Source organism: Salvelinus fontinalis, chromosome 39 (genome assembly GCF_029448725.1).
Source record: "Salvelinus fontinalis isolate EN_2023a chromosome 39, ASM2944872v1, whole genome shotgun sequence".
NCBI lineage: Eukaryota > Metazoa > Chordata > Actinopteri > Salmoniformes > Salmonidae > Salvelinus > Salvelinus fontinalis.
This window is the reverse complement of record NC_074703.1, coordinates 16,733,617-16,759,449: the sequence shown is the minus strand read 5'-3', so window position 1 is coordinate 16,759,449 and position 25,833 is coordinate 16,733,617. Positions and strand designations below refer to the sequence as shown.

At 42.7% G+C, this 25,833-nt stretch overlaps 1 protein-coding gene across 2 annotated transcripts in view; it reads left to right on the top strand.

Moving 5' to 3' along the window:
• The first annotated feature begins 2,429 nt into the window (after positions 1–2,429).
• LOC129838942 (protein mono-ADP-ribosyltransferase PARP12-like) overlaps positions 2,430–25,833 on the top strand; it is a 28,665-nt gene continuing 5,261 nt past the window's right edge. Inside the window, exons 1-7 of one of the 2 annotated variants that reach the window (XM_055906219.1) lie at positions 2,430–2,995; positions 23,076–23,211; positions 23,445–23,775; positions 24,647–24,793; positions 25,080–25,130; positions 25,228–25,354; positions 25,549–25,714. In XM_055906219.1, the coding sequence (XP_055762194.1) occupies positions 2,721–2,995; positions 23,076–23,211; positions 23,445–23,775; positions 24,647–24,793; positions 25,080–25,130; positions 25,228–25,354; positions 25,549–25,714 (1,233 nt within the window). In that variant the 5' untranslated portion in view covers positions 2,430–2,720. Of the gene's footprint in view, positions 2,996–23,075; positions 23,212–23,444; positions 23,776–24,634; positions 24,794–25,079; positions 25,131–25,227; positions 25,355–25,548; positions 25,715–25,833 lie in introns of both variants that reach the window. The other variant, XM_055906217.1, reaches the window with a different exon arrangement.

The following is a 25,833-nucleotide window of genomic DNA, read 5'->3' as shown; positions in this document are numbered from 1 at the left end:
CCTGCAGGGGCAGTATTGAGTAGCTTGGATGAAAGTTGCACAGAGGTGCCCATAGTAAACTGCCTGCTCCTCAGTCCCAGTTGCTAATATATGCATATTATTATTCGTATTGGATAGAAAACACTCTGAAATTTTTAAAACCGTTTGAATGAGGTCTGTGAGTATGACAGAACTCATATGGCAGGCAAAAACCTGAGAAGAAATCCAAACCGGAAGTGGGAATTCTGAGGTTGGTCGATTTTCAACCAAGACCCTATTGAATACACAGTGGGATATGGATGCGTTTGCACTTCCTACGGCTTCCATTATATGTCAACAGTCTGTAGAACCTTGTATGATGCCTCTACTGTGAAGGGGGGCCGAAGGAGACAGGAATTAGTCAGGTCTGCCATGACCTGACCATGCTCTGACTATGCGCGTTCACATGAGAGGGAGCTCTGTACCATCGCACATCTGAAGTCAATGTAATTCTCCGGTTGGAACTTTATTGAAGATTTGTTAAAACATTCTAAAGATTGATTCAATACATTGTTTGACATGTTTCTACTGACTGTTACGAACTTTTTGACATTTCGTCTGCTTTTAGTGAACGCGCTTCCTGACTGGATTTGTTTACCAAACACGCTAACAAAAATAGCTATTTGGACATAAATGATGGACATTACCGAACAAAACTAACATTTCTTGTGGGAGTCCTGGGAGTGCATTCCGACGAAGATCAGCAAAGGTAAGTGAAGATTTATAATGCTTTTTACGAGTTTTGTTGACTGCACAATTTGGCGGGTAACTGTATGGCTTCCTTTTGTGGCTGAACGCTGTTCTCAGATTATTGAGTAGTGTGCTTTTGCCGTAAAGCTTTTTGAAATCTGACACAGCGGTTGCATTAAGAACAAGTTTATCTTTAATTCTATGTAAAACATTTATCTTTCATCAAAGTTTATGATGAGTATTTATGTTATTTGACGTGGCTCTCTGCAATTTCTCTGGATATTTTGGAGGCATTTCTGAACATGGCGCCAATGTAAACTGAGGTTTTTGGATATAAATATGAACTTTATCGAACAAAACATATATGTATTGTGTAACATGAAGTCCTATGAGTGTCATCTGATGAAGATCAGCAAAGGTTAGTGATTAATGTTATCTCTATTTCTGCTTTTTGTGACTCCTGTCTTTGGCTGGAAAAATGACTGTGTTTGTCTGTGATTTTGCGGTGATCTAACATAATCGTTTGTGGTGCTTTCACTGTAAAGCCTATTTGAAATCGGACACGTTGGTGGGATTAACAACAAGATTACCTTTACAATGGTATAAGATACATGTATGTTTGAGGAATTTTAATTATGAGATTTCTGTTGTTTGAATTTGGTGCCCTGCACTTTCACTGGCTGTTGTCACATCATCCCGTTAACGAGATTGCAGCCATAAGAAGTTTTAAGGTCACCAATTAGTAAGGAACTCCACTCACCTGGTTGTCTAGGTCTTAATTGAAAGGAAAAAACAAAAACCTGCAGACACTAGGCACTCCGTGGAATGAGTTTGAAATGAGATGTCCATTCATAGCCATCAAAAGTGGGCTCAATAAAAATGTGCCACTGGGGGCCCCTGGGGTTTCAAGAGGTCCCAGGGGGTCCTCCAAAAGGTTCATATTTTAATAAAACTCTCATAACAATATTTTCCCTCTATAACATTTTTCAATTATACTATGCATGTAGGCCCCTCAAACTCAACTCGGGACCTCGAAGCCAGTTCCATGGCATTTTTTGAGGGGCCGCTTTAGACCTGGGACTTAATTAATAGGTAGAACAGAAAACCAGCAGGCTCCGGACCTCGCATCCGGACCTCGCAGGGTAAGAGCTGAGTACTCCTGATGTAAGATATTATATGCCTATTATCAGCAAATTAGCCCTACTCTCCCTATGTGTACTTTTGCATGAAGCCCAACATGGCGTTCAATGGTACACTTACAACATAGGCCAGAGACAACAGGGGCTATCCCACCTCTGCCACCAATGTAATATGAGAGTGTTTCAATCTTGCTGTACAGGCGTGAGTGTAACTCCCTGGCATATGGTAACGGCAGCACAATCATCAGTGGAGGCTGCTGAGGGGAAGACGGCTCATAATAATGTCTGGAATGTCGACCATGGAAACCACGTGTTTGATACCATTCCATTGACTCCATTCCAGACATTATTATGAGTCATCCTTCCCTCAGCAACCTCAACTGGCACTCGCATAGTTTGTAGAGTAACACTATAAACAATTATGCACAAATGTATGGATGCAAATTGCAACAAATTCATGGCAATATATTGATAGTTACATGTTTAAAAAATTCTGATCACTGTAGGTAATTTGACTGACATGAATTTCCCCTGGGCCTAGAGTTTGGATGGGATGCATCTGACATCTACTGGGCATAGTTGGTATTTTTTACAGTAGACAGGCGATAGTAGACCTCCGTATTTACACTCCAATGATAAAAATTCCAGGCCTATTTATATAAATACTATAACACATTGGCTAGTGTCAAGATCTTGCAAATTATTTTGTGCAATATGAACGCTTTATTGCATTGCAGAAGGAGGAATGATCAGTAAGGTTATACTAAGTTTCGTTTTCGATTCATTCACCAGCTTCCTTCTCAACACATCATTTCCTCGTCAGAGTTCCGAACCATATGGAACGAATATAGCTGTGTTTAACGGGTTGAAGAAATGACGGAATCGACAATAACTAAACTTATTTGTGCTAATCGTGGATCAATGAACGTCGATGAATTACATGCAAATTTTTACAGTGACTTGCAAGTCTCGGTGCGGGATGTAATTACGAATAGAGCGAAATTTTGTTTTGTTGTTTTTAACGGAGAGGAAAGGGTGGTAGCCAAGACTGGAGTTCGACTGTGCAAATCCAAAGATTGCCAGGGATGCCGAAATTTACATTTTTGTAAACGATTCATGCTTGGGGATTGCCCATTCAGTCGGAGAAGGTATGGAACTTCAACGCTTTCCAATTTTGTTACTGTTGTTACCGTGACGCTATTTTAATCACAAGGCCCGCTCTGGGGAACTTTTGGCACAAAGCCTTTCCCTTTGCTTCATGGCAGGGATCATAATTACAAATCATTTGACTGCAAATTGACCGCAAGAATCCCAAACAGATGTAATATTTCACTGAAACGTAATGATTTCAAATCTTGCTTACATTTGTATACGATCAAGTCTCTCTATAATTATGCTTGGGAATAATTGTAACATATTTCTCAAATTAAAATCACTTGCAGCTGATCTCCTGGTGTTTTTAGTATTTTATGTCCAAATAAAAATTAACAAAAATATTCGGGGTTTTTTGCTCAGAAAACTTGGGGAGCAAATATAAAACAACCATTGCTGCCAGTTGTGGAACCCTGCTTTATGGCGTTATTGGTGTATAATGAGAACCACCAGGGTTGTCAGGTGAAGATAATATTTTTAACCAATGACCCCTAAAAACCCGCGCACAAGGCCGGAGAACTATTCCCCCATGTTTTTTTTTCCACAGCAAGAGAGGAGTTGCCACATTTATCCAATAAACACTTTTTTCCATAACGCCATCTAGCAGTTAGGAAGGAATATTGACATAATTTGTAAGGACATAGGCTGAGGTAAAATTCGGTTTTCCATCAAAATAATGATTCTTCTGAGCTTAAGAATATGTCGCAAGAGAAAAGATAATTCACCCTTGTTAAACATTTTCCATCAATGGATGTCGATTTAACTTATTTTGGCTGCTATAATTAAGCAATAAGGCCCACGGTGGTGTGGTATATGGCCAATATAGTACAGCTAAGGGCTGTTCTTAGGACACAGCCCTTAGCTGTGGTATATTGGCCTACCACAAACCCCTGAGGTGCCTTATTGCTATTATAAACTGGTTACCAGTGTAATTAGATTAGTAAAAATAAATGTTTTGTCATAACCGTGGTATACAGTCTGATATACCACAGCTGTCAGCCAATCAGCGTTCAGGACTAAATATATCCAGTTTGTGCATGTGCATAACTATAGATAAATCCGACAGGAGAGTTTGAGTGATGAAAGTTGGACAGAGGATCTCAATCTCTGTCCAATAAACACTATTTTCTGGCAATTGTGCCATTATTATGTGCCAGATGTTAAGACTACGAACTGTTATAAATGGCCTATTTGCGAGCTTGACTTGTTATTTCAATAGGAATATGCTATTGACTAAAATCAGTGTTTATAATTGCAATTCAACTTTGCCTTGGTTTGCTGAACTAGATGCAGGTAGCCCATAGCCCCTGGTAGGCCAACATCTAAATTCAGGGAAAAGTCCTCAATGAAACTGACATTGAGCTGTGACCATGATTACAATTGATAACTTCCAATTTAATTAACTAAACATTGCCATTAATAATTGCATAATAACATAAGGCTACAACAACAAACTGAAGTTATAGGCTATTTATTAAATACATTTGCCAGCTCCAGGTAGGCTACACAATTGGCACAAATTGATATCGTGATTTCAACGTACTCATTGTATCAAATGGTAGGCTACATTAGCCTACAATGGCATAGAAATGAATAGCCTACTTGATGGCCAACATATGCAAATCTATCATTCTCCACATTTAATGTCACCTTTTCCCTATAACAGAAGCATGCGAGGGAATTCCAAAACTTCCATTTCAAATTTCCACTTGTGCAGTGCTCGAGACCCAAAAACCACTGCTCCAAAACTGCCATAAAAAAGCCAGAGTACAGTTTGCAACAGCACATGGGGACAAAGATACAAATTTTTGGAGAAATGTCCGCTGGTCTGATTAAACAAAAATGGAACTGTTTGGCCATAATGACCATCGTTATGTGTGGAGGAAAAAGGGGGAGGCTTGCAAGCCGAAGAACACCATCCCAACCGTGAAGCACGCGGGTGGCAGCATCATGTTGTGGGGGTGCTTTGCTGCAGGAGGGACTGGTGCACTTCACAAAATAGATGGCATCATGAGGTAGAAAAATTATGTGGATATATTTGAAGCAACATCTCAAGACATCAGTCAGGAAGTTAAAGCTTGGTCGCAAATGGGTCTTCCAAATCGACAATGACCCCAAGCATACTTCCAAAGTTGTAGCAAAATTGCTTAAGGACAACAACGTCAAGGTATTGGAGTGGCCATCACAAAGCCCTGGTGTCAATCCTATATAAAATTTGTGTCCAGAACTGAAAAAGCTTGTGCGAGCAAGGAGGCCTACAAACCTGACTCAGTTACACCAGCTCTGTCAGGAGGAATGGTCCAAAATGCACCCAACTTATTTTGGGAAGCTTGTGGAAGGCTACCCGAAACATTTGACCAAAGTTAAACAATTTAAAGGCAATGCTACCAAATACTAATTGAGTGTATGTAAACTTCTGACCCACTGGGAATGTGATGAAAGAAATAAAAGCTGAAATAAATCATTCTCTATACTATTATTCTGACATTTCACATTCTTAAAATAAAGTGGTGATCCTAACTGACCTAAGACAGGGAATGTTTACAAGGATTAAATGGAATTGTGAAACTGAGTTTAAATGTATTTGGCTAAGGTGTATGTAAACTTCCGACTTCAACTGTATATTTACCCCCCCAAATTAATTTAATTAAATGCTAATTAGTTGCTAATGTTGCTATCATAAAGAACTACAAATGCCATGATGATCTAGACGAGACTACCGAATCGAGGCAAAGGTAGTTAATTCAGAGATTCTTATCTAATGTTAGCTAAATTTACGAAATAATAAATTGACTACATTTCTTTAAATTTACAGTTCTATGAACTGTCTTGTCTAAGTTTTAAATGGACACAATACCTGATCGCAAAGGCGTCAACTAGAGATGATGTTGTCACGATCGTCAAAGGGACTGAGAGAGGACCAAGGCGCAGCGCGTGGAAAGTACATCCTCTTTATTTGAGAAAGAAGACGAAAACGAAACAAACACTATACAAACTACAAAAACAACAAAACAGACGACCGTGAAGCTATACAAACAAAAGTGCTGACACTAAACACTCAGACATAGACAATTCCCCACAAACAGCAAAAGCCTATGGTTGCCTTAAATATGGCTCCCAATCAGAGACAACAATAACCAGCTGTCTCTAATTGAGACCCAATTCAGGCAACCATAGACTTTCCTAGAACCTACACTCAACCATAGACACAGCTAGACACCTTCACTTAACACAAACCCATACACTACACCCAACACCCCCTTTACCATATAACCACCCAAAACACAACCATTCCCCATGTCACACCCTGACCTAACTAAAATAATAAAGAAAACAAAGAATACTAAGGCCAGGGCGTGACATAACCCCCCCCTTAAGGTGCGAACTCCGGGCGCACCAGCACAAAGTCTAGGGGAGGGTCTGGGTGGGCTTTCTTCCACGGCGGCGGCTCCGGCACTGGTCGTGGTCCCCACCCCACCACAGTCAATACCCGCCTCCGTAGCCTCCTCCAAATGGCCACCCTCCACCTTAACCCCACCGGACTAAGGGGCAGCACCGGACTAAGGGGCAGCACCGGACTAAGGGGCAGCACCGGACTAAGGGGCAGCACCGGACTAAGGGGCAGCACCGGACTAAGGGGCAGCACCGGACTAAGGGGCAGCACCAGGGTAAGGGGCAGCACCGGGATAAGGTAGCTCAGGACAGAGATATAGCTAAGGACAGAGAGGTAGGTCAGGATAGAGGGGCAACTCCGGACTGAAAGGCAGCTCCAGACAGAGAGACAGCTCTGGACTGAGGGGCAATTCTGGATTAATGGCCGCTCTGGGCTGAGGGGCAGCTCATGACTGGCTGACGGCTCTGGACGCTCATGGCTGGCTGACGGCTCTGGACGCTCATGGCTGGCTGACGGCTCTGGACGCTCATGGCTGGCTGACGGCTCTGGACGCTCATGGCTGGCTGACGGCTCTGGACGCTCATGGCTGGCTGACGGCTCTGGACGCTCATGGCTGGCTGACGGCTCTGGACGCTCATGGCTGGCTGACGGCTCTGGACGCTCATGGCTGGCTGGCGGCTCTGGACGCTCATGGCTCGCTGGCGGCTCTGGCAGATCCTGTCTGGTTGGCGGCTCTGGCAGATCCTGTCTGGTTGGCGGCTCTGGCAGATCCTGTCTGGTTGGCGGCTCTGGCAGATCCTGTCTGGTTGGCGGCTCTGGCAGATCCTGTCTGGTTGGCGGCTCTGGCAGATCCTGACTGACAAATGGCTCTAGTGGCTCCTGACTGACTAACGGCTCGGGACAGACGGATGGCTCAGACGGCACTGGGCAGACGGATGGCTCAGACGGCACTGGGCAGACGGATGGCTCAGACGGCGCTGGGGAGACGGATGGCTCAGATGGCGCTGGTGAGACGGATGGCTCTGGCCGGATGAGACGCACTGTAGACCTGGTGCGTGGTGCCGGAACTGGAGGCACCGGGCTAAGGACACGCACCTTCATGCTAGTGCGGGGAGCAGGGACAGGGCACACTGGACTCTCAAAGCGTACTATTTGCCTGGTGCGTGGTACCGGCATTGGTGGCACCGGGCTGAGGGCACGCACATCAGGACGAGTACGGGGAGAAGGAACATTGTGTACAGGGTTCTGGAGACGCACAGGTGGCTTAGTGCGTGGTGCCGGAACTGGAGGCACTGGGCTGGAGACACGCACCATAGGAAGAGTGCGTGGAGGAGGAACAGTGCTCTGAAAACGCACTGGAAGCCTGGTGCGTGGTGTAGGCACTGGTGGTACTGGGCTGGGGCGGGGAGGTAGCGCTGGAAATACCGGACTGTGCAAGCATACTGGCTCCCTTGAGCATTGAGCCTGCCCAACCTTACCTGGTTGAATGCTCCCCGTCGCCCGACCAGTGCGGGGAGGTGGAATAACCCGCACTGGGCTAGGTAGGCGAACCGGGGACACCATGCGTAAGGCTGGTGCCATGTATGCCGGCCCGAGGAGACGCACTGGAGACCAGAGGCGTTGAGCCGGCATCATGGCACCTGGCTCACTGCCCACTCTAGCCCTACCAGTGCGGGGAGGTGGAATAACCCGCACCGGGCTATGCACACGTACAGGAGACACTGTGCGCTCTACTGCGTAACACGGTGTCTGCCCTTACTCTCGCTCTCCACGGTAAGTACAGGGAGTGGGCGCAGGTCTCCTACCTGACTTCGCCACTCTCCCTTCTAGCCCCCCCCCCCCCCCAATATATTTTTGGGGTTTACTCACAGGCTTCTGTGCTAGAAGTGTCCCCTCATAAGCCGGTTCCTCTCTCCGTTTTCCTCCGCTCTCCGAGCTGACTCCAGCTGTTCCCATGGGAGCCGATCCTTTCCAGCCAGGATCTCCTCCCATGTGTAGCAACCCTTGCCGTTCAACACATCCTCCCATGTCCATTCCTCCTTCGTGCGCTGTCTCTCTCTCCCCTTACACCGCTGCTTGATCCTTTGGTGGTGGGGAATTCTGTCACGATCGTCAAAGGGACTGAGAGAGGACCAAGGCGCAGCGCGTGGAAGTACATCCTCTTTATTTGAGAAAGAAGACGAAAACGAAACAAAAACTATACAAACTACAAAAACACACATACATTTAGATAACATGTTGTGCCTAACCCAGGCAAAATATATAATCTGTATCCAACTTTATGTAGTCTACTTTTATTAAATAGAACTTTAATTAAATGAGTTGACTCTTCACATGGGATGATTTCACTGAACAACAAAAGAAAGAGAATTTTGAATGATCCCCAATGAGCCATCGCATCTCCCAAAAACATTTTCAACACACATCTGTAAAATGATAGCCTAGAAACTAAAGCTTTGGTTGTCATCCTCTCAGGCTTTCATGTCTTCTCCATGGACCTCCTCAATGTCCACCTATTGAACATCAGACTCTGAGGCCTCATCTTCACTTTCCAACCTTGTTGAGGATAGCTCGTTATCAGGCACAAAAAGCCTCAAATTTGCCCGGATGGCCACCAATTTTTCAAGCCTGTATTGGTCAGCCTGTTGCATGCTTTAGTGTGTGTGTTTTCAAACAAGGACCAGTTGTGCTCTGAGGCAGCTGATGTTGGTGGGATTTGGAGGATGATGGAGGCAACAGGGGAAAGAGCCTCAGATTCACAAAGTCCTTTCCACCAGGTGGCTGATGATATATGTTGGCACGACTGCCATATTGCATCTCCATCCCAAAGCCCTTGTTGGAAGTGTACTTCGCCAGACTGCCAAGACGGCCAAGGTGGCGAGACACAGTAGTGATGACACCATAGGCCTTGTTGATCTCTGCACCAGACAGGATGCTCTTGCCAGCAAACTTGGGGTCCGTCGTGTACGCTGCGGCATGTATGGGCTTCAGGCAGAAGTCTTCACACTTTTTGATGTATTTCAGAACTGCAGTTTATTCTGCTTGGTGCAACAGTGAATTGGGCAGGACAGTATGGATTTCTTCTCTTACATCTGCAAGCAGAGTCTGACCATCAGACAGGATGGCATTGTCTCCCAAAATCCGTGCAATGGCTACTGCTGTAGGTTTCAGGCTGCTTACCACTCTCTCCCAAAATACATCATCCACGAGGAGCCTCATGATAGGGCTGTCCATATCGGCAGGCTGTGATATGGCCATTTCTTGCAGAGACTCCTTCCCCTCCAGGAGACTGTCAAACATGATGACAACACCACCCCAACCGGTGTTGCTGGGCAGCTTCAATGTGGTGCTCTTATTCTTCTCACTTTGCTTGGTGAGGTAGATTGCTGCTATAACTTGATGACCCTTCCCAACCTAACAATTTCCTCTGCTCTCTTGTAGAGTGTATCAATTGTTTTCAGTGCCATGATGTCCTTGAGGAGCAGATGGGTGTAATGTACAGCCAATGGGTGTAATGTGAGGATAGGACTCCTCCACTTTAGACCAAGCAGCCTTCATGTTTGCAGCATTGTCTGTCAGCAGTGTAAATACCTTCTGTGGTTCAAGGTCATTGATGACTGCCTTCAACTCATCTGCAATGTAGAGACAGGTGTGTCAATCAATCAATGAAATGTATTTATAAAGCCCTTCTTACATCAACTGATGTCACAAAGTGCTGTACAGAAACCCAGCCTAAAACCCCAAACAGCAAGCAATGCAGTTGTAGAAGCACGGTGGCTAGGAAAAACTCCCTAGAAAGGCCGTAACCTAGGAAGAAACCTAGAGAGGAACCAGGCTATGAGGGGTGGCCAGTCCTCTTCTGGCTCTGCCGGGTGGAGATTATAACAGAACATGGCCAAGATGTTCAAATGTTCATAGATGACCAGCAGGGTCAAATAATAATAATCACAGTGGTTGTAGAGGGTGCAACAGGTCAGCACCTCAGGAGTAAATGTCAGCTGGCTTTTCATAGCCGATCATTGAGTATCTCTACCGCTCCTGCTGTCTCTAGAGAGATGAAAACAGCAGGTCTGGGACAGGTAGCACGTCCGGTGAACAGGTCAGGGTTTCATAGCCGCAGGCAGAACAGTTGAAACTGGAGCAGCAGCACGAACAGGTGGACTGGGGACAGTAGGAAGTCATCAAGGCCAAGTAGTCCTGAGGCATGGTCCTAGGGTGGTCCTAGGGCTCAGGTTGCTTACCACTTGTGTCTGTGCTCTTGGATAATACTGGTTGAGGGGGTTGAGATGATGTAGTTAATTATTCCTTGCCCACGAACATTTGACTACCCATCAGAAATGACTGCAGTATAGCCTGCTTTCTCTATGATTTGCTTGACCTTCACTTGAACTCTGTTGAACTCTGCATCCAGCAAATGAGTAGATAAAGCATGTCTGGTTGAAGAGGTGTATGCTGGGCGAAGAACATTCAGAAATCTCTTCCAATACACATTGCCTGTGAGCATCAGAGTTGAACCAGTTGCATACACAGCTCGATCAAGACATTCATCAGCATTTCTCTGACTACGTTCCTCCATTGAGTCAAAAAACGTCTGATTCCAGGAGGACCGTTAGCTGTTGCTATCGATAAGGTGTCTGATTCATAATTTTCACCTCAATTAGAAGTAGAGGGACTTTTGTCAGAGATTGCTTGTTGTGAGCACTGAGGGAACTTTATGCACTTGACCAGAGGATTCTGCATCTTTGTTGCATTCTTCACATATGATTTGGCACAGTATTTGCAAATGTACACAGCTTTTCCTTCTATATTAGCTGCAGTGAAATGTCTCCACACATCAGATAGTGCCCGTGTCATTTTCCTGTAAAGATTAGAAAAAATGAGTAAAAAACAACAAATACAATTACACGTACAGTTAAATAGTTAAGCAGTTAGATTAAACAACTCCTTTGTAAGATACATGTTTTAAAATGAAACCTATATGGAAACAGGTGAATTAACACTCCTCAGTTAGCAGGCTCAAGCAAGCTAAAACCCACATGGTAGCAAAAACTAACAAGCAGAAATTGTTAACAAGTTAGAAATGATTTAAACACACTTTGCTGTAGGCTACTTTACTTCTTACGCCTGAAATCCCGTTAACGGGATCGATTTGACAACAGCCTGTGAAAGTGCCGGGCGCCAAATTCAAAACAACAGAAATCTCAATTAAAATTCCTCAAACATACAAGTATTATACACCATTTTAAAGATAAACTTGTTGTTAATCCCACCACAGTGGCCGATTTCAAAAAGGCTTTACGACGAAAGCATACCATGCGATTATGTTAGGTCAGCGCCTAGTGACAAAAAAGCACAGCCATTTTCCAGCCAAAGAGAGGAGTCACAAAAATCAGAAATGGAGAAAATGAATCACTAACCTTTGATGATCTTCATCAGAGGACTCTCATAGGACTTCATGTTACACAATACATGTATGTTTTGTTCGATAAAGTTCATATTTATATCCAAAAATCTCAGTTTACATTGGCGCATTATGTTCAGTAATGTTTTGCCTCCAAAACATCCGGTGATTTTGCAGAGCCACATGAATTTACAGGAATACTCATCATAAACGTTGATGAAAGATACAAGTGTTATGCATAGAATTAAAGATATACTTTCCAAAAAGCTTTACGGCAAAAGCACACCATGCGATAATCTGAGTACAGCGCTCAGCCACCATACAGATACCCGCCATGTTGTGGAGTCAACACAAGTCAGAAATAGCATTATAAATATTCACTTACCTTTGATCTTCATCGGAATGCACTCCCAGGAATCCCAGTTCCACAATAAATGTTTGGTTTGTTCGATAAAGTCCATAATTTATTTCCAAATACCTCCTTTTTGTTTGCGCGTTTAGTCCAGTAATCCAAATGCACAAGGCGCAGGCACTAAGTCCAGACGAAAAGTCTAAAAAGTTATATTACAGTTCGTAGAAACATGTCAAACAATGTATAGAATCAATCTTTAGGATGTTTTTATCATAAATCTTCAATAATATTCCAACCGGACAATTCCTTTGTCTTTAGAAATGAAAAGGAACGGAGCTCGCATGACTAAACTCAAGGCTTTCTGCCAGACCCCTGATTCAAACAGCTCTTATTCTTTCCCCTTTCACAGTAGAAGCCTGAAACAACGTTCTAAAGACTGTTAACATCTAGTGGAAGCCTCAGGAAGTGCAATCAGACCAAATTTACACTGTATATTGGATAGGCAATCACTTGAAAAACTACAAACCTCAGATTTTCCACTTCCTGGTTGGATTTTTCTCAGGTTTTTGCCTGCCATATGAATTCTGTTATACTCACAGACATCATTCAAACAGTTTAGAAACTTCAGAGTGTTTGCTATCCAAATCCACTAATAATATACATATCTTCGCTTCTGGGCCTGAGTAGCAGGCAGTTTACTCTGGGCATGCTTTTCATCCGAAAGTGAAAATAGCGCCTCCCAGCCATAAGAAGTTAACAGAAAATCATGTATGTCATATAAAATATATTCCCCGCACCCAGTATTGTAATCAAAACTTACCAGAAAGCATGTAGTCCTTGGCTCAGACAGTGTAGTAGTGTGGGCTCAATAGCATCTCATTAGTGTGTAAGATCTTGAGAATCAGCTGTTCATGTGATGGAAGAATGCACTGTGCATGCAGAAGGTTGCAATTCCATTGCATTGGGGATAGTTTAACCAAATATGCCATAAGACCTAGAATTGCCTTGTGTATCCCACAAAAAAAGTTCACTGTTATAAACTTACTTTTTTGATGAATCTATGCAAAATCCCCCAAATTCCCAGGCTTAACTTCCCGTGGAATATTTCTGGAAAAATGATGGTAATTTACTGGAACGTTTCCGACCCTTTGCAACCCTAGGTACAACATCTCCTATACATTTCCTGATAAACTCAGACGATATTTTTGTAAAGGCTACTTGGAACATATCCCAGTCCGCATGATCAAAACAATCTTGAAGCATGGATTCCGATTGGTCAGACCAGCGTTGAATAGTCCGTAGCACAGGTACTTCCTGTTTGATTTTCTGCCTATAAGAAGGGCTGAGTAACAGTTGTCCAATGTTTTCTCAGAGTGAGTGCTACAGTCAATGTGTTGGTAGAACTTCGGTAGAGTTTTTCTCAGATTAGCTTTGTTAAAATCCCCGGCTACAATAAATGTGGCCTCAGGATATATGGTTTCCAGTTTGCATAGTGTCCTGTGTAGTTCTTTGAGGGCCATCGTAGTATCGGCTTGAGAGGGAATATACACATCTGTAACTATAACCGAAGAGACTTTTCTTGGGAGGTAATAAGGACAGCATTTGATTTTGAGGTATTCCAGGTCAGGACTTGAGTTTCTGTATGTTATCACAATCACGCCATGAGTAGTTATTGATGAAACATACACCCCCGCCCGCCCTTCTTCCCGGAGAAATCTTTATTCCTGTCAGCGCGATGAACCCAACTGGCGCTATGGACTCAGACAGTATATCCAGAGAGAGCCATGTTTCCGTGAAACAGAGTATGTTACAATCCCTGATGTCTCTCTGGAAGGAAATCCTCGCACTGAGCTCGTCAACTTTATTATCCAGAGACTGAACATTAGCGAGTAATATACTCGGAAGCGATGGGTGGTGTGTTCGCCTCATAACCTGGAGCAAACAATACAATTATCACAACACAGGTTGTGATATGGATTTTTTTCTGGCTTCCCCTGTGATTTTACCCACACACCACTGCTGTTAGCGACTGGCCGTTAGCAAGTTAGGTAGGCTACTAATGACCATCAGCGTCATTAGAACGCAGTTTAGGAGAAGCCTAGTTACCGTGACTCAACAGTCACATGGAATTTGACTGCAGTCATGACTCGTGACTGTCGGTGCATCGGTAAAGCCCTATCTGAAACAGCAATTTTGCATTCCATTATTATAACCTGACAGATGTAGCCACTAGTCTTTATAAGGTGAACAAGTGATAGCCTAAGCGTTATAGTTGAAACAAATAACTTATAACAGAGATGATGCCCCTGTTTTGGGATAACCTATGCATCTTTCATTCCTAATGAAAGGAGATATTAGCTAGGCTACCAACCAAGTCATGTCAGATCAATTATTATTTCTTTATATAGGCCTAGCCTATATAGCCCTATCATCATTGATATCTAATAGGCCTATATTTAGATCAATCAATCAATCAAATGTATTTATTTAAAAAGCACTTTTTACATTAGCAGATGTCACAAAGTGCTCATACAGAAACCCAGCCTAAAACCCCAAACAGCAAGCAATGCAGATGTAGAAGCACAGTGGCTAGGAAAAACTCCCTAGAGAGGAACCAAGCTCTGAGGGGTGGCCAGTCCTCTTCTGGCTGTGCCGGGTGGAGATTATCAGAGTACATGGCCATTTAAGTCCAGATTGTTCTTCAAAATGTTCAAACGTGACCAGCAGGGTCAAATAATAATCACAGTGGTTGTAGACGGTGCGACGGGTCAGTAACTCAGGAGTACATGTCAGTTGGCTTTTCATAGCCGAGCATTCAGAAGTCGAGACAGCAGGTGCGGTAGAGAGAGAAAGAGTCAAAAACAGCAGGTCTGAGACAAGGTAGCACGTCCGGTTCACAGGTCAGGGTTCCCTTGCCGAAGGCAGTACAGTTTAAACTGGAGCAACAGCATGACCAGGTGGATTGGGGACAGCCAGGAGTCATCAGGCCAGGTAGTCCTGAGGCATGATCCTAGGGCTCAGGTCCTACGGGAGAGAGAGAGAATTAGAGGGAGCATACTTAAATTCACACAGGACACCAGAGATGACAGACCAACCCTAGACCGCCGGCACATAGACTAGTTCAGCATAGATACTGGAGACAGAGACAGGGGTGGAGTTTAGGGGACACTGTGGCCCCGTCCAACGATACCCTCGGGCGAGAGCCAACCAGGCAGGATAAAACCCCACCCACTTTGCCAAAGCACATCCCCTACACCACTAGAGGGATATCAACAGACAACCAACTTACTACCCTGAGACAAGGCTGAGTATACCCCACGAAGATCTCCTCCACCGCACGAGCCAGAGGGGGTGCAAAACCGGACAGGAAGATCACGTCTGTGACTCAACCCACTCAAGTGATGAACCCCTCCTAGGGACAGCATGGAAGAGCACTAGTAAGCCAGTGACTCAGCCCCAATAACAGGGCCAGAGGCAGAGAATCCCAGTGTAGAGAGGGGAGCCAGCCAGTCAGAGACAGCAAGGGCAGTTCGTCGCTCCAGTGACTTGCCGTTCACCTTCACACCCCTGGGCCAGACTACACTCAATCATAGGACCTACTGAAGAGAGGAGTCTTCAGTAAAGACTTAAAGGTAGAGACCGAGTCTGTATCTCTCACATGGATAGGCAGACCATTCCATAAAAATGTAGCTCTATAGGAGAAAGCCCTGCCTCCAGCTGTTTGCTTAGAAATTCTAGGGACAATAAGGAGGCCTGCGTCTTGGGACTGTAGCCTACGTGTAGGTATGTACGGCAGGACCAAATCGGAGAGATTGGTAGGAGCAAGCCCTTGTAATGCTGAAATTGCCAGATGGAAACTTGTTGTGTGTGAGGGTGCGTGCAAGTTATTAGATTGATAAGCGTGAGTGCACAGTGACGCCTGTTTGAACAATGTATTTGATTATTATGGCCATTTGTTTGTTTTAACCTGCTCATCTCTACCTATTTATGTAACCACACTGACTTAAATACCTCATCCAAGTCTGTGTTGTTCCTCCTTCTGAAAAGACCCAATCTGTGGCAGTCACAACCTCTTCCAGGTCCTAAAACTTATAATAATTTGGTTATTATGTGCCAAAAGAGCAAGGATTTGTTACTAAAGCCAATTCTAAAGTATAGTTTCACCGGTCATCTAACTCAGGCATTTCAAAGGTGGAGCACGCAGCAACAGGGAGCCAGGGAGGTATGCATTTATTAACCAAATCACCTACTTTAATCTTGAAATACAACTGCAACTTTATTCTCAAAATATTGCCACTTTATTCTCAAAATATTGCCACTTTATTCACAAATTAAAATATTGACTTTATTTTTTAAAAAAACTACATTTCAAATTTATGCTCGAAATGTCTCGACTTTATTCCCTAAGTTTTTAAAGTTTATAAAGTACAATCTGTGCCCCAAAAAATCCAAGTACCACCACTCAAAGTATTTTTATTTTTTTTGGTCTTCACTTAAGCCTAATAGTCTTCCATATCATGCATACCAAAAATCTGAGGGGGCACAAAGTATGTGAGGATATCTCGGGGGTGGTCTGAGGGGGGCTAGGCCCCCAAACAGCCTTTTCCTGCAATCTTGAGCCATAATCACTCTGCTTAATTCTATGTCAGAAATTTTTATTTTTCTGTATTTTTAAGCATACAGTACTTAAATTCTCCCACGGTTGTTCAGTTTGGCCGGACAGTCAGCTCTAGGAAGAGTCTTGGTGGTTCCAAACGTCTTCCATTTAAGAACAATGGAGGCTACTGTGTTCTTGGGGATCTTCAATGCTGCAGAAATGTTTTGATACACTTCCCCAGATCTGGGCCTGGTTCTTTTTTTAAAGAATATAAATATGCTTCTCTGTATCTGCTAAAATCATGAATGTGGGGAATGTGAGTCTTATTCAGTACATTTAGTAAGTGCTTGCTTTTCTAAAGTCTACCAACCGTGCCAGCAGGCATGCCAACTAAGATAGTTAGACAAGCTAGCTGAAATGGCTTCTTGGTGACCAGTTTTAAGGTTGGGAGATAGCCAATTTCATAAAATTGCTAGGTGGCTAGTATTATTACAGAGAAACACCAACAAAAAATGAAACCAAAAAATAATACAACTATTTTTTAAACAGGGCAAATCTGAGGAGGCACATCTGAGGGGGCCTACTTTTAATAACTTTTCCAGTAGGCCCTATCCAAAATATTTCATAATTATGCATGAAATTACGCATTGCATTCAAATGTTTTTCCATTGTGCACTAAGCTAAACATAGTTGCAATAAATTATAAGAAACAGGCCTGGGCATATTATCATGCACTGATCAAATACCCAATGAGAACAAATGTCTGTTCAAAGTCTATTTTTGATTTACATTTGGTTGAGTTGTCAACTAACATGAATTCAATGTGAAATCAACTAAAAATCCATCATATTGGATTTAGGTTAAAGGTTGGGTGAGATAAATACGAAATTCCCTTACCTTGATGACATTTTGCAAATCCAATCAGTTTCATGTTGATTCAACGTCATTAACGTTGATTCAACCATTTTTTGGCCCAGTGGGTACTGTGTAGGATCCCTATTTTTCCAATGGATTAAGTATAGGCCTATAGCCGCATCCTACTGGGCACACCACATAATTTCAATGTTGATATTTTTGTAATATTTGTTTGAGATGTTGATCAGTGAGATTTCAATATTTATTCATCCACTCAGAAAGACAGCCAAAAGTTTGTTGAATTCCCAATGTGTTATCACTATGCTCTAAATGAGAGCCGCACACTCTAGGAGCTCAGATGCAAAAATGTAATGTCCAACGTTTTTAAATTAAAGATCCAGGCAGCATCTCGACAATAAATTATCGAGGTCACCCCCTCTCCTAGCGAGGGTGACATGTTCGATGCCAATATAAAGTAGAGACAAAATTGTTGTTGACCAGTTGAAAAATGATTTTATTGAAATGGATAACACGACTGAAGAGAAATGCACAGCTCTGCAAGGAGCTGTTAATGATGATAGCATATTCATTGAACTGATGAAAACTAACTAAATGCTCCAGGACAAGTTGTCTACAGAAATTAAGATCAAGAAATTCAACCAAGACAAAAAAGACAAGGCCGAGGACAGTCTACTTCTGGAGAAACCCTGACCAAAGAGGTCCTGCTCCTCCTCTCTATGGCAGACGCAGGAGGGATGCCGCTTACTTCGATCCACCCCCGTCTGATCAACACTCTACAACCAGCGCCTCATTGGCTTCCAGTGGTAGTTTTTTATTCAACGAGAGACTGGACGGACGGAAGGGCGGAGGTGGCCGCAGGCACGCACATCGACGAGATGCCGCACCCGACGGGGTAAGAAGAAACGACTATCAGAGGCAGAGGAGACCGTTCACACGGTCCCAGAACCCACGGGACTGAGTGTTTTCAATTTATCAAGCAAGATATTGAGCCCTGCCCATGTCTCTTTGCTTAATAAAGGGTTATCTTTTGTGCCTACAACTCAGTGCAACGATTTTGATGTTAAGGTAGACATGTTTAAGTTTTTTAGAAGCATCCGTTTTAGGGAATACTTAAGCTCCCCTAATCGTGGTATTTCTACTGAACTAGTAGGTTGCTCACCTGTACATACTCCGACTCCTTTTAGAAGCAAGAGTTATTTTATACCTCCATCCAATCGCAATCACTCTATCGAGACATACTGCAGACTTGTTGAAAAAGATGTTGTTCGTCTCCTTAAGAACAAACAGGAGTCCAAATCTTTCCACAATTTACCTAAGGATGAAAAACAAACTTTGCTTGATTTACAATCCGATACGTCAGTCTTTACCCGCCCTGCTGATAAGGGTGGGTCGGTTGTAATCATGGATAGGACAGCTTATGTAAATGAGTGTCTGTTAAGAGAATTATGTTCTCAATGTTCATAAACTGAACTTCTATTAACTACTCAGTCTGCAACCCAAAATTTGTAAGATACTGGTTGAAATGAAAACAGACAGAGGCCAGTCTACAATAGTCAGAATGTTTATTCAGAAGAACGTTCTGAAGTCCACAATACAAAGACATCCATTTTATAGCGGCGCACATACTTCCACACAAACAGTAGATATCATACGCACATACTTCCACACAAACAGTAGATATCATACGCACATACTTCCACACAAACAGTAGATATCATACGCACATACTTCCACACAAACAGTAGATATCATACGCACATACTTCCACACAAACAGTAGATATCATACGCACATACTTCCACACAAACAGTAGATATCATACGCACATACTTCCACACAAACAGTAGATATCATACGCACATACATACACACGGACAGTAGGTATCCTACACACATACTGTATCACTACCCAGCCGACAAAGATTATGGAGACCGTGAGAAGCTCTCCCTGTCCTCCCCCAAGACTAGGGAGGCCGTGAGAAGTACTCCCTGCCCTCTCCCAAATCTCTCAGTGGCCCCTGGCCAAGGTCGGCACCGAATTTTGCTCAGACAGTCTGTGTTTAAGATACTTTAGAGACATATTGTACAGATATACTGTTTTACCCTAATTCTGACTAAAACTACACACATCATTAATAATAATTTTATGATTCTAATCAATTTCATACAATTATGGTTTCAGGGTGGAATATTCTAATCATTCATTTAAACATATAAATTCCATCAACAGTGTCATAGACAACTGCTTGACAACACCTTTTACAAGAAACTCCCACTGCACAATTTCAGAACACGATCTTTACTGTCCTAGATGGGCCGTAATTTTGGGTGTAATAAAAAACCCTATGACGCATTCCTGCGCCTGTCTCCCGAATCTCTTCATACCAGCCGGACATCATCTAAATGTGTTATTACTGCGCTTTCAACCATTTAAAACCACAACAAATTTCAATTGGGAATACAATATCAGATATGTTGTATTTATGCATCTATTTTATGTGTTATCACCTTCACAGACCTGCAACCTTTGCATGCTATTTTGAGCACGCACACTTTCAGTGATTACATAAGAAGACATTTATAGTTGATTATACAATGGGTGGGTCTAATCCTGATTGCTGATTTGGTTAAAACCGCATTCCAGCCGGTGTCTATTACACAAGTTAACACCTGCTATTTACTGTGTTCCATTTGACTGCGCAATCTGCTGTCTCGTCAGCCCAGCCAGGTAATTTATAAACTTGATCTCCACTCTAAAAAGCATCTAGACATTAACTCACATTTCTTTTAGACTGACATTTAGTTTTCAACAGCAGAGATTTGTATAAACCTTGCTGTCTGTCTCCCCGTCATTTGCAACATTGTTTCAATATTTTTTTTTAATCTCCAACTGTCCAATAGTAATTAATATGTCGGGACGATACAGACAGGCAGGCAGCGTTTCTCAGCCAGTCGAAATCATGAATCAGCTGGCATCATTTTTATGGATATATACAAATAAATGTAAATTGAAAAAACGTCAAACGAAACGGAGTGCAGCTAGTTTGCAGACTTTTCAGCTTCAGTTTTAAGTGATTGTGTTAGCTGTGTTGTTGGCTAGCTCCTCTGAACAATAGTGTCCTGACGAGTGAGCACCTTTTCTATACCAAGGGAAATCGCTCATTGTTATGGATGTATCCAAATAAATGTCATTTAGAAAAAAGCTAAAGCAAATGCAGCTACTTTGTTGTTATTCTGGCTGCACTGTTTGACGTGACTAAGTTAGCCGTAGTTGGCTAGCTAGCAAGCAAGGGATAATAACGTTGCCAGCCAGTATGGATGAAATTGTATGAATAAATGTATCTAAATAACGTTAATGAAAATGTCAATCATTATTTGAATATGTTGGTAACCCGTTGTATAAAAGTGATAATGCCATTGAAGCCAGTGTTTGGAGGATATGTTGGCACGGTTTGCCAACATATCCCGTGCCAATATATCCTCCAAACACCGGCGTTGCGGGCATTATCACTTAAATAAATACTGTTGCATTAGTTTGTAAGATAGCCTTAATTTAAGGCGATTTACTGTATGGCAAAAGTGATATTGAATTGTAACCAATGTCAATGTAACCAAATATCAACATTTGAAGGAGATGTATATTTTTTGGTGCTGACTTAGTCTGTCTTAAATTTCAGTTGGTCTACAAATAAGTTAAATGATTCAATCAAATCAAACTTTAAATGTACTTTAAATACAGTTTTATTCGATTTATATGGAGAAGGAGACAGGAATCCAACATATCCATTATGAATTTGTAGACCAACTGGAATGTAATCCAGACTAAATCAGTGGCACAAAATATACATCTGTTTCAAATGTTGATATTTGGTTGCACTGACAACCAAACACAATTCAATAAGCAGTTTGTCTACAAAGGAATAATGAATATGTTGGAATCACGTCTCCATCTCAACCCAAAATCTAAGTTAAAGAATAGGACAAAATCAAACTTTAAATGTGGTTTGATTTGATTTAGTCCTAATCTTTCACTTGGATTTTTCGTTGAGATGGAGACATGAATCCAACATATTAATTATTAACTTGAGTATATTTGAAATCAACCAAAGCTTGAAACCCTAGGCCTATATGTGTTGTCTATTTTTAGTTGAACCCTGGGTTGAATAGAAACAATAGCTGTTGATTTTGCAAATGCTACATAGGCCTATTAGATAATATATGACTTTTAAAGAATGGTAACATTTGATTTGCTCTGTTAAAACTACCCTTTGGAATGACTTCGATAGCAACAGTAAATCTATTTGGTTATTAAGAGATCTCTTAATAATAATTCTCACAATAGCACATTGGTTGTAGTCAGTGACAAATATCAAAGCTGTGCAGGGCTTGGTTAAAATCCTGTATGGGAGAGCAAAGGGTAGCTGTAGATCAGTAGAGGTAGGAGATGCTGCCAAGTCTATTGTTTTTTTCTGATATTGGATATAACGTTGAAGATCTGACGTTGTTTCAAAGATACAAATTCAACATATTTTAGATGAGCTTTATCTATGTTGAAATGTCACCTTCAAAACTTTTTTCAAATCAAATGTACACTCAGTGTACAAAACATATTTCCATGACATAGACTGACAAGGTGAATCCAGGTGAAAGCTATGATCCCTTATTTATGTCACTTGTTAAATCCACTTCAATTTGTGTAGATGAAGGGGAGGAGACAGGTTAAAGAATCATTTTTAAGCCTCGAGACAATTGAGACATGGATTGTGTATGTGTGACATTCAGAGGGTGAATGGGCAAGACAAAATATTTGAGTGGCTTCGAACGGAGAAAGGTAGTAGGTGCCAGGTGCACCGGTTTGAATGTCTCAAGAACTGCAATGCTGCTGTGTTTTTCCCACTCAACCCTTTCCCGTGTTTATCAAGAATGGTCCACTGCCTCCCGAGTGGCGCAGCGGTCTAAGGCACTGCATCTCAATGCTTGAGGTGTCACTACAGACCCGGGTTCGATCCTAGGCTCTGTCACAACCGGCTGTGACCGAGAGTCCCATAGGGCGGCGCACAATTGGCCCAGCGTTGTCCGGGTTAGGGGAGGGTTTGGCCGGGCGCTCTAGCGACTCTTTGTGGCGGGTCGGGTGTCTGCAAAAAAAGAATGGTCCACCACCCAAAGGACATCCAGCCAACTTGACACAACTGTGGGAAGCATGGGGGTCAACATGGGCCAGCATCCCTGTGGAACGCTTTCGACACCTTGTAGAGTCCATGCCCTGACGAATTGAGGCTGTACTGAGAGCAAAAGGGGGTGCAACTCAATATTTGGAAGGTGTTCCTAATATTTTGTACACTGAGTATTTTCCACATAGATTTCACGTTACAATACATTGACAAATAACGTTGATAACAGTTTGTGCCTAGTGTGATGGAAGGTTGTATCAAGAAAATGTTTACTTTTGACTACAGAGGAGGATGTCGCTTCAACCATGACATGACCTCGGGGGAGAACAGCAGAATCCTGAAAGAACACGGACTGGAAGAACTGAACAGATCTGAGCTGTGCACCCTGCTGCTTCAGAATGATGGCTTCCTCTTACCACCAGTATGTAACACTGCAGTAGGCCCCTTTGCTAAAGTATGTTCTGTCTGGTTAAGGCCTTTAGTATGATCTAAATTAAGATCATGTTCCTCCAATCTTGTGCTGTGGTGTGCAGAAATATACATGGAATATCCCAGAATATTGTGTGTGTGTGTACTCATACATGTATGGGTGTGTGTGCATGCATGTGTGTTTGTGTGTATTGTTTTCTCGTACAAACGTTTTCCTTCTGCTAGGTGTGCCACAACTACAACAACGGCGTTGGAGAGTATGGCAAATGCCAGGATGGCGAGACATGCAAGAGGCTCCACATCTGTGAGATGTATCTCAGGGGTAGCTGCAACTGTCCCAGGTGTCATGATTTCTACGAACCCCACCCATTACAAATCCTGCAGGACAGAGGGGTGCCCAACGAGCTCATTGCCTCCCTGAAGTCTGTGTACATGAACATCGAGTGGTTGCAAAAGCAAGACCGTGCCATGCAAGGCAAGGGGCAACATCAAAGAGCTAAAGCTAATGCAACCGCTAACAGAAGTAACAAGTCTAACAGAGGCCCACTTACTCACGGTAAGGCCGACAGTTATTAGCATGTTAACTCATAAGTTATTAAATAATATTGTGTTATACCTTAATATAGTTTTACTAAAGTGTGAAGATGGTAAAGTGAGACTGTTTAATTTATGAGAACATAGCATTTAGTGGAACCTAATGCTACTTCCTAATATCTTGTAGGCGTTAGAAGAAATAGTGTGTGATTATAGATGCATTCTCATAACTGCAACCCACCTCTCACATGACCCGTCCCGACTCATGATTTAAGAAACCCTGGGCTACAGTATAGGCTACTAAATAAAATGTCCAGTGACACTGGCTTACCCAATGATAAAGATGCATTCATGATAATGCATGAATATACATAGGCTACTCACCGGTGATGGCCAATTCGCATGAGCCAATCAAAATAACAGCTCTTTGCTTAATATTGGCAGGTGTTGAGAAACCATTTGGTAGCTTCTGCAGACAGATTAGTCTTCTCTGTTCAGCAAGAGGCATTTGCTTTTCAAAATAAGTTTTTCCCGCGATTGTGTTTCGACATTAACGAAAGGCCTATAGCTTGCTTTTCACTGACAACCGCAACAATATAATTAGAATACATAGAACAGTTGTGTCCATTGAAGTCAGGACTGGCAGGCGTCTTGAGTGTACTCATGAGTTTACCAGTCAAATTGCCAGGGTTAGAGGTTCCAAGACCCTTCCATGGATTATATTTCTATGGCCACAATGCAACAAGCAGTTTGATATTTGGCGCGCTTGCTGCCCAAATTGCGGCTCTCTGTTGTATTATTATTTTGAATGCTTTTATAAATCTGTACAGACAGGAGTAGGCTAATTATATAATTTTGGGAAATATATTTACATTTATCAGAGGGTGCTGCAGAAACTCCAGCACCCCTATTTCCCGCTCCTATGCTCGCCAGACTCAGGGCGCTCCACCTCCAAGAGGTTGAGCATGATACTGCTACTCCTGCTGCTGCTGCCACCGCTGCCCTTAACACAAGCCAGAGGTCCAACAGACCTAGTCAAGGTAATGGCAATACTGCACGTAGCATGGTGGTCATGCAGTCATAGGATAGCCCATCATTGATGTCAAGAATCGTGTTGTAGGTTAATTGTGGATATCTTGTTTAAAATAACATTTAGCAGAAACTATTTTATGTGCTCAGTTACAGTGTATTTGTATGGTTATTAACTGGTATTAAGATCCGATGAGTGATGAACATTAAGAACAAGTTCCCAGTCACAAGCTATCAAAATGTATAGATGTTGATTCTATTGGCATGGTAAATTAAATGTCCAGATATCTTTTTCAGATAAAACTGAAATATGTATGTACTTCATCAAGGGCAGTTGCATACACAGTGGTAAGACAGCATTTTGCAAAGCATCATTTTATGAATAATCAATGCTTAGAGCTTAATAAACATAAGACTTCAACACCTAACTTTACTCATATTTCAGATAAGTGCTTTAAAGCCCACTCTACCATGCCCTACCAATGGGAGGTGAGGGAGGGACTAAACTGGACAGCTCTACAAGACAACGAGGTGATTGAGAAGGACTATTGCGACCCAGCAAAGACATACAGGTGGGCTCTACGTTTAAGAAGAATGAACTTGAATGGACAGTAACACGTAGGGCTCTTGGTCCATGGTGGGCAAGTTTTGCTAGTTGCTAATATAATGAGTTATTAATGCCATATACACTTCTAGTTAGTGTGATATACAGCTTCCCCTATTGTGATTGCTGATTGTTCGCTGTCTTTTATTCTTTCTTGTCTAGTCGGGGAGTCCAGCCTGTGTGTTTCGATACGATGACCTGCGGTCTGAACAAAGCCCGGCGTCTCTCCACCGTCTCCTCTGTGCTACAGCCTACCTTCATCCTCACCACTGAGTGGGCCTGGTTCTGGGAGGACGAGTTTGGAAACTGGATCCAGTACGCATCAGCAGTGAGTGACGACGAGCACTGTTGAATAGTGATGGTTGAATAGGACAGAGTTCAGTACCTCTTTAAATAGAAAATTATGCAAATAATGCATAACCTCCATGTTTTCTGTCTTGCCCTACA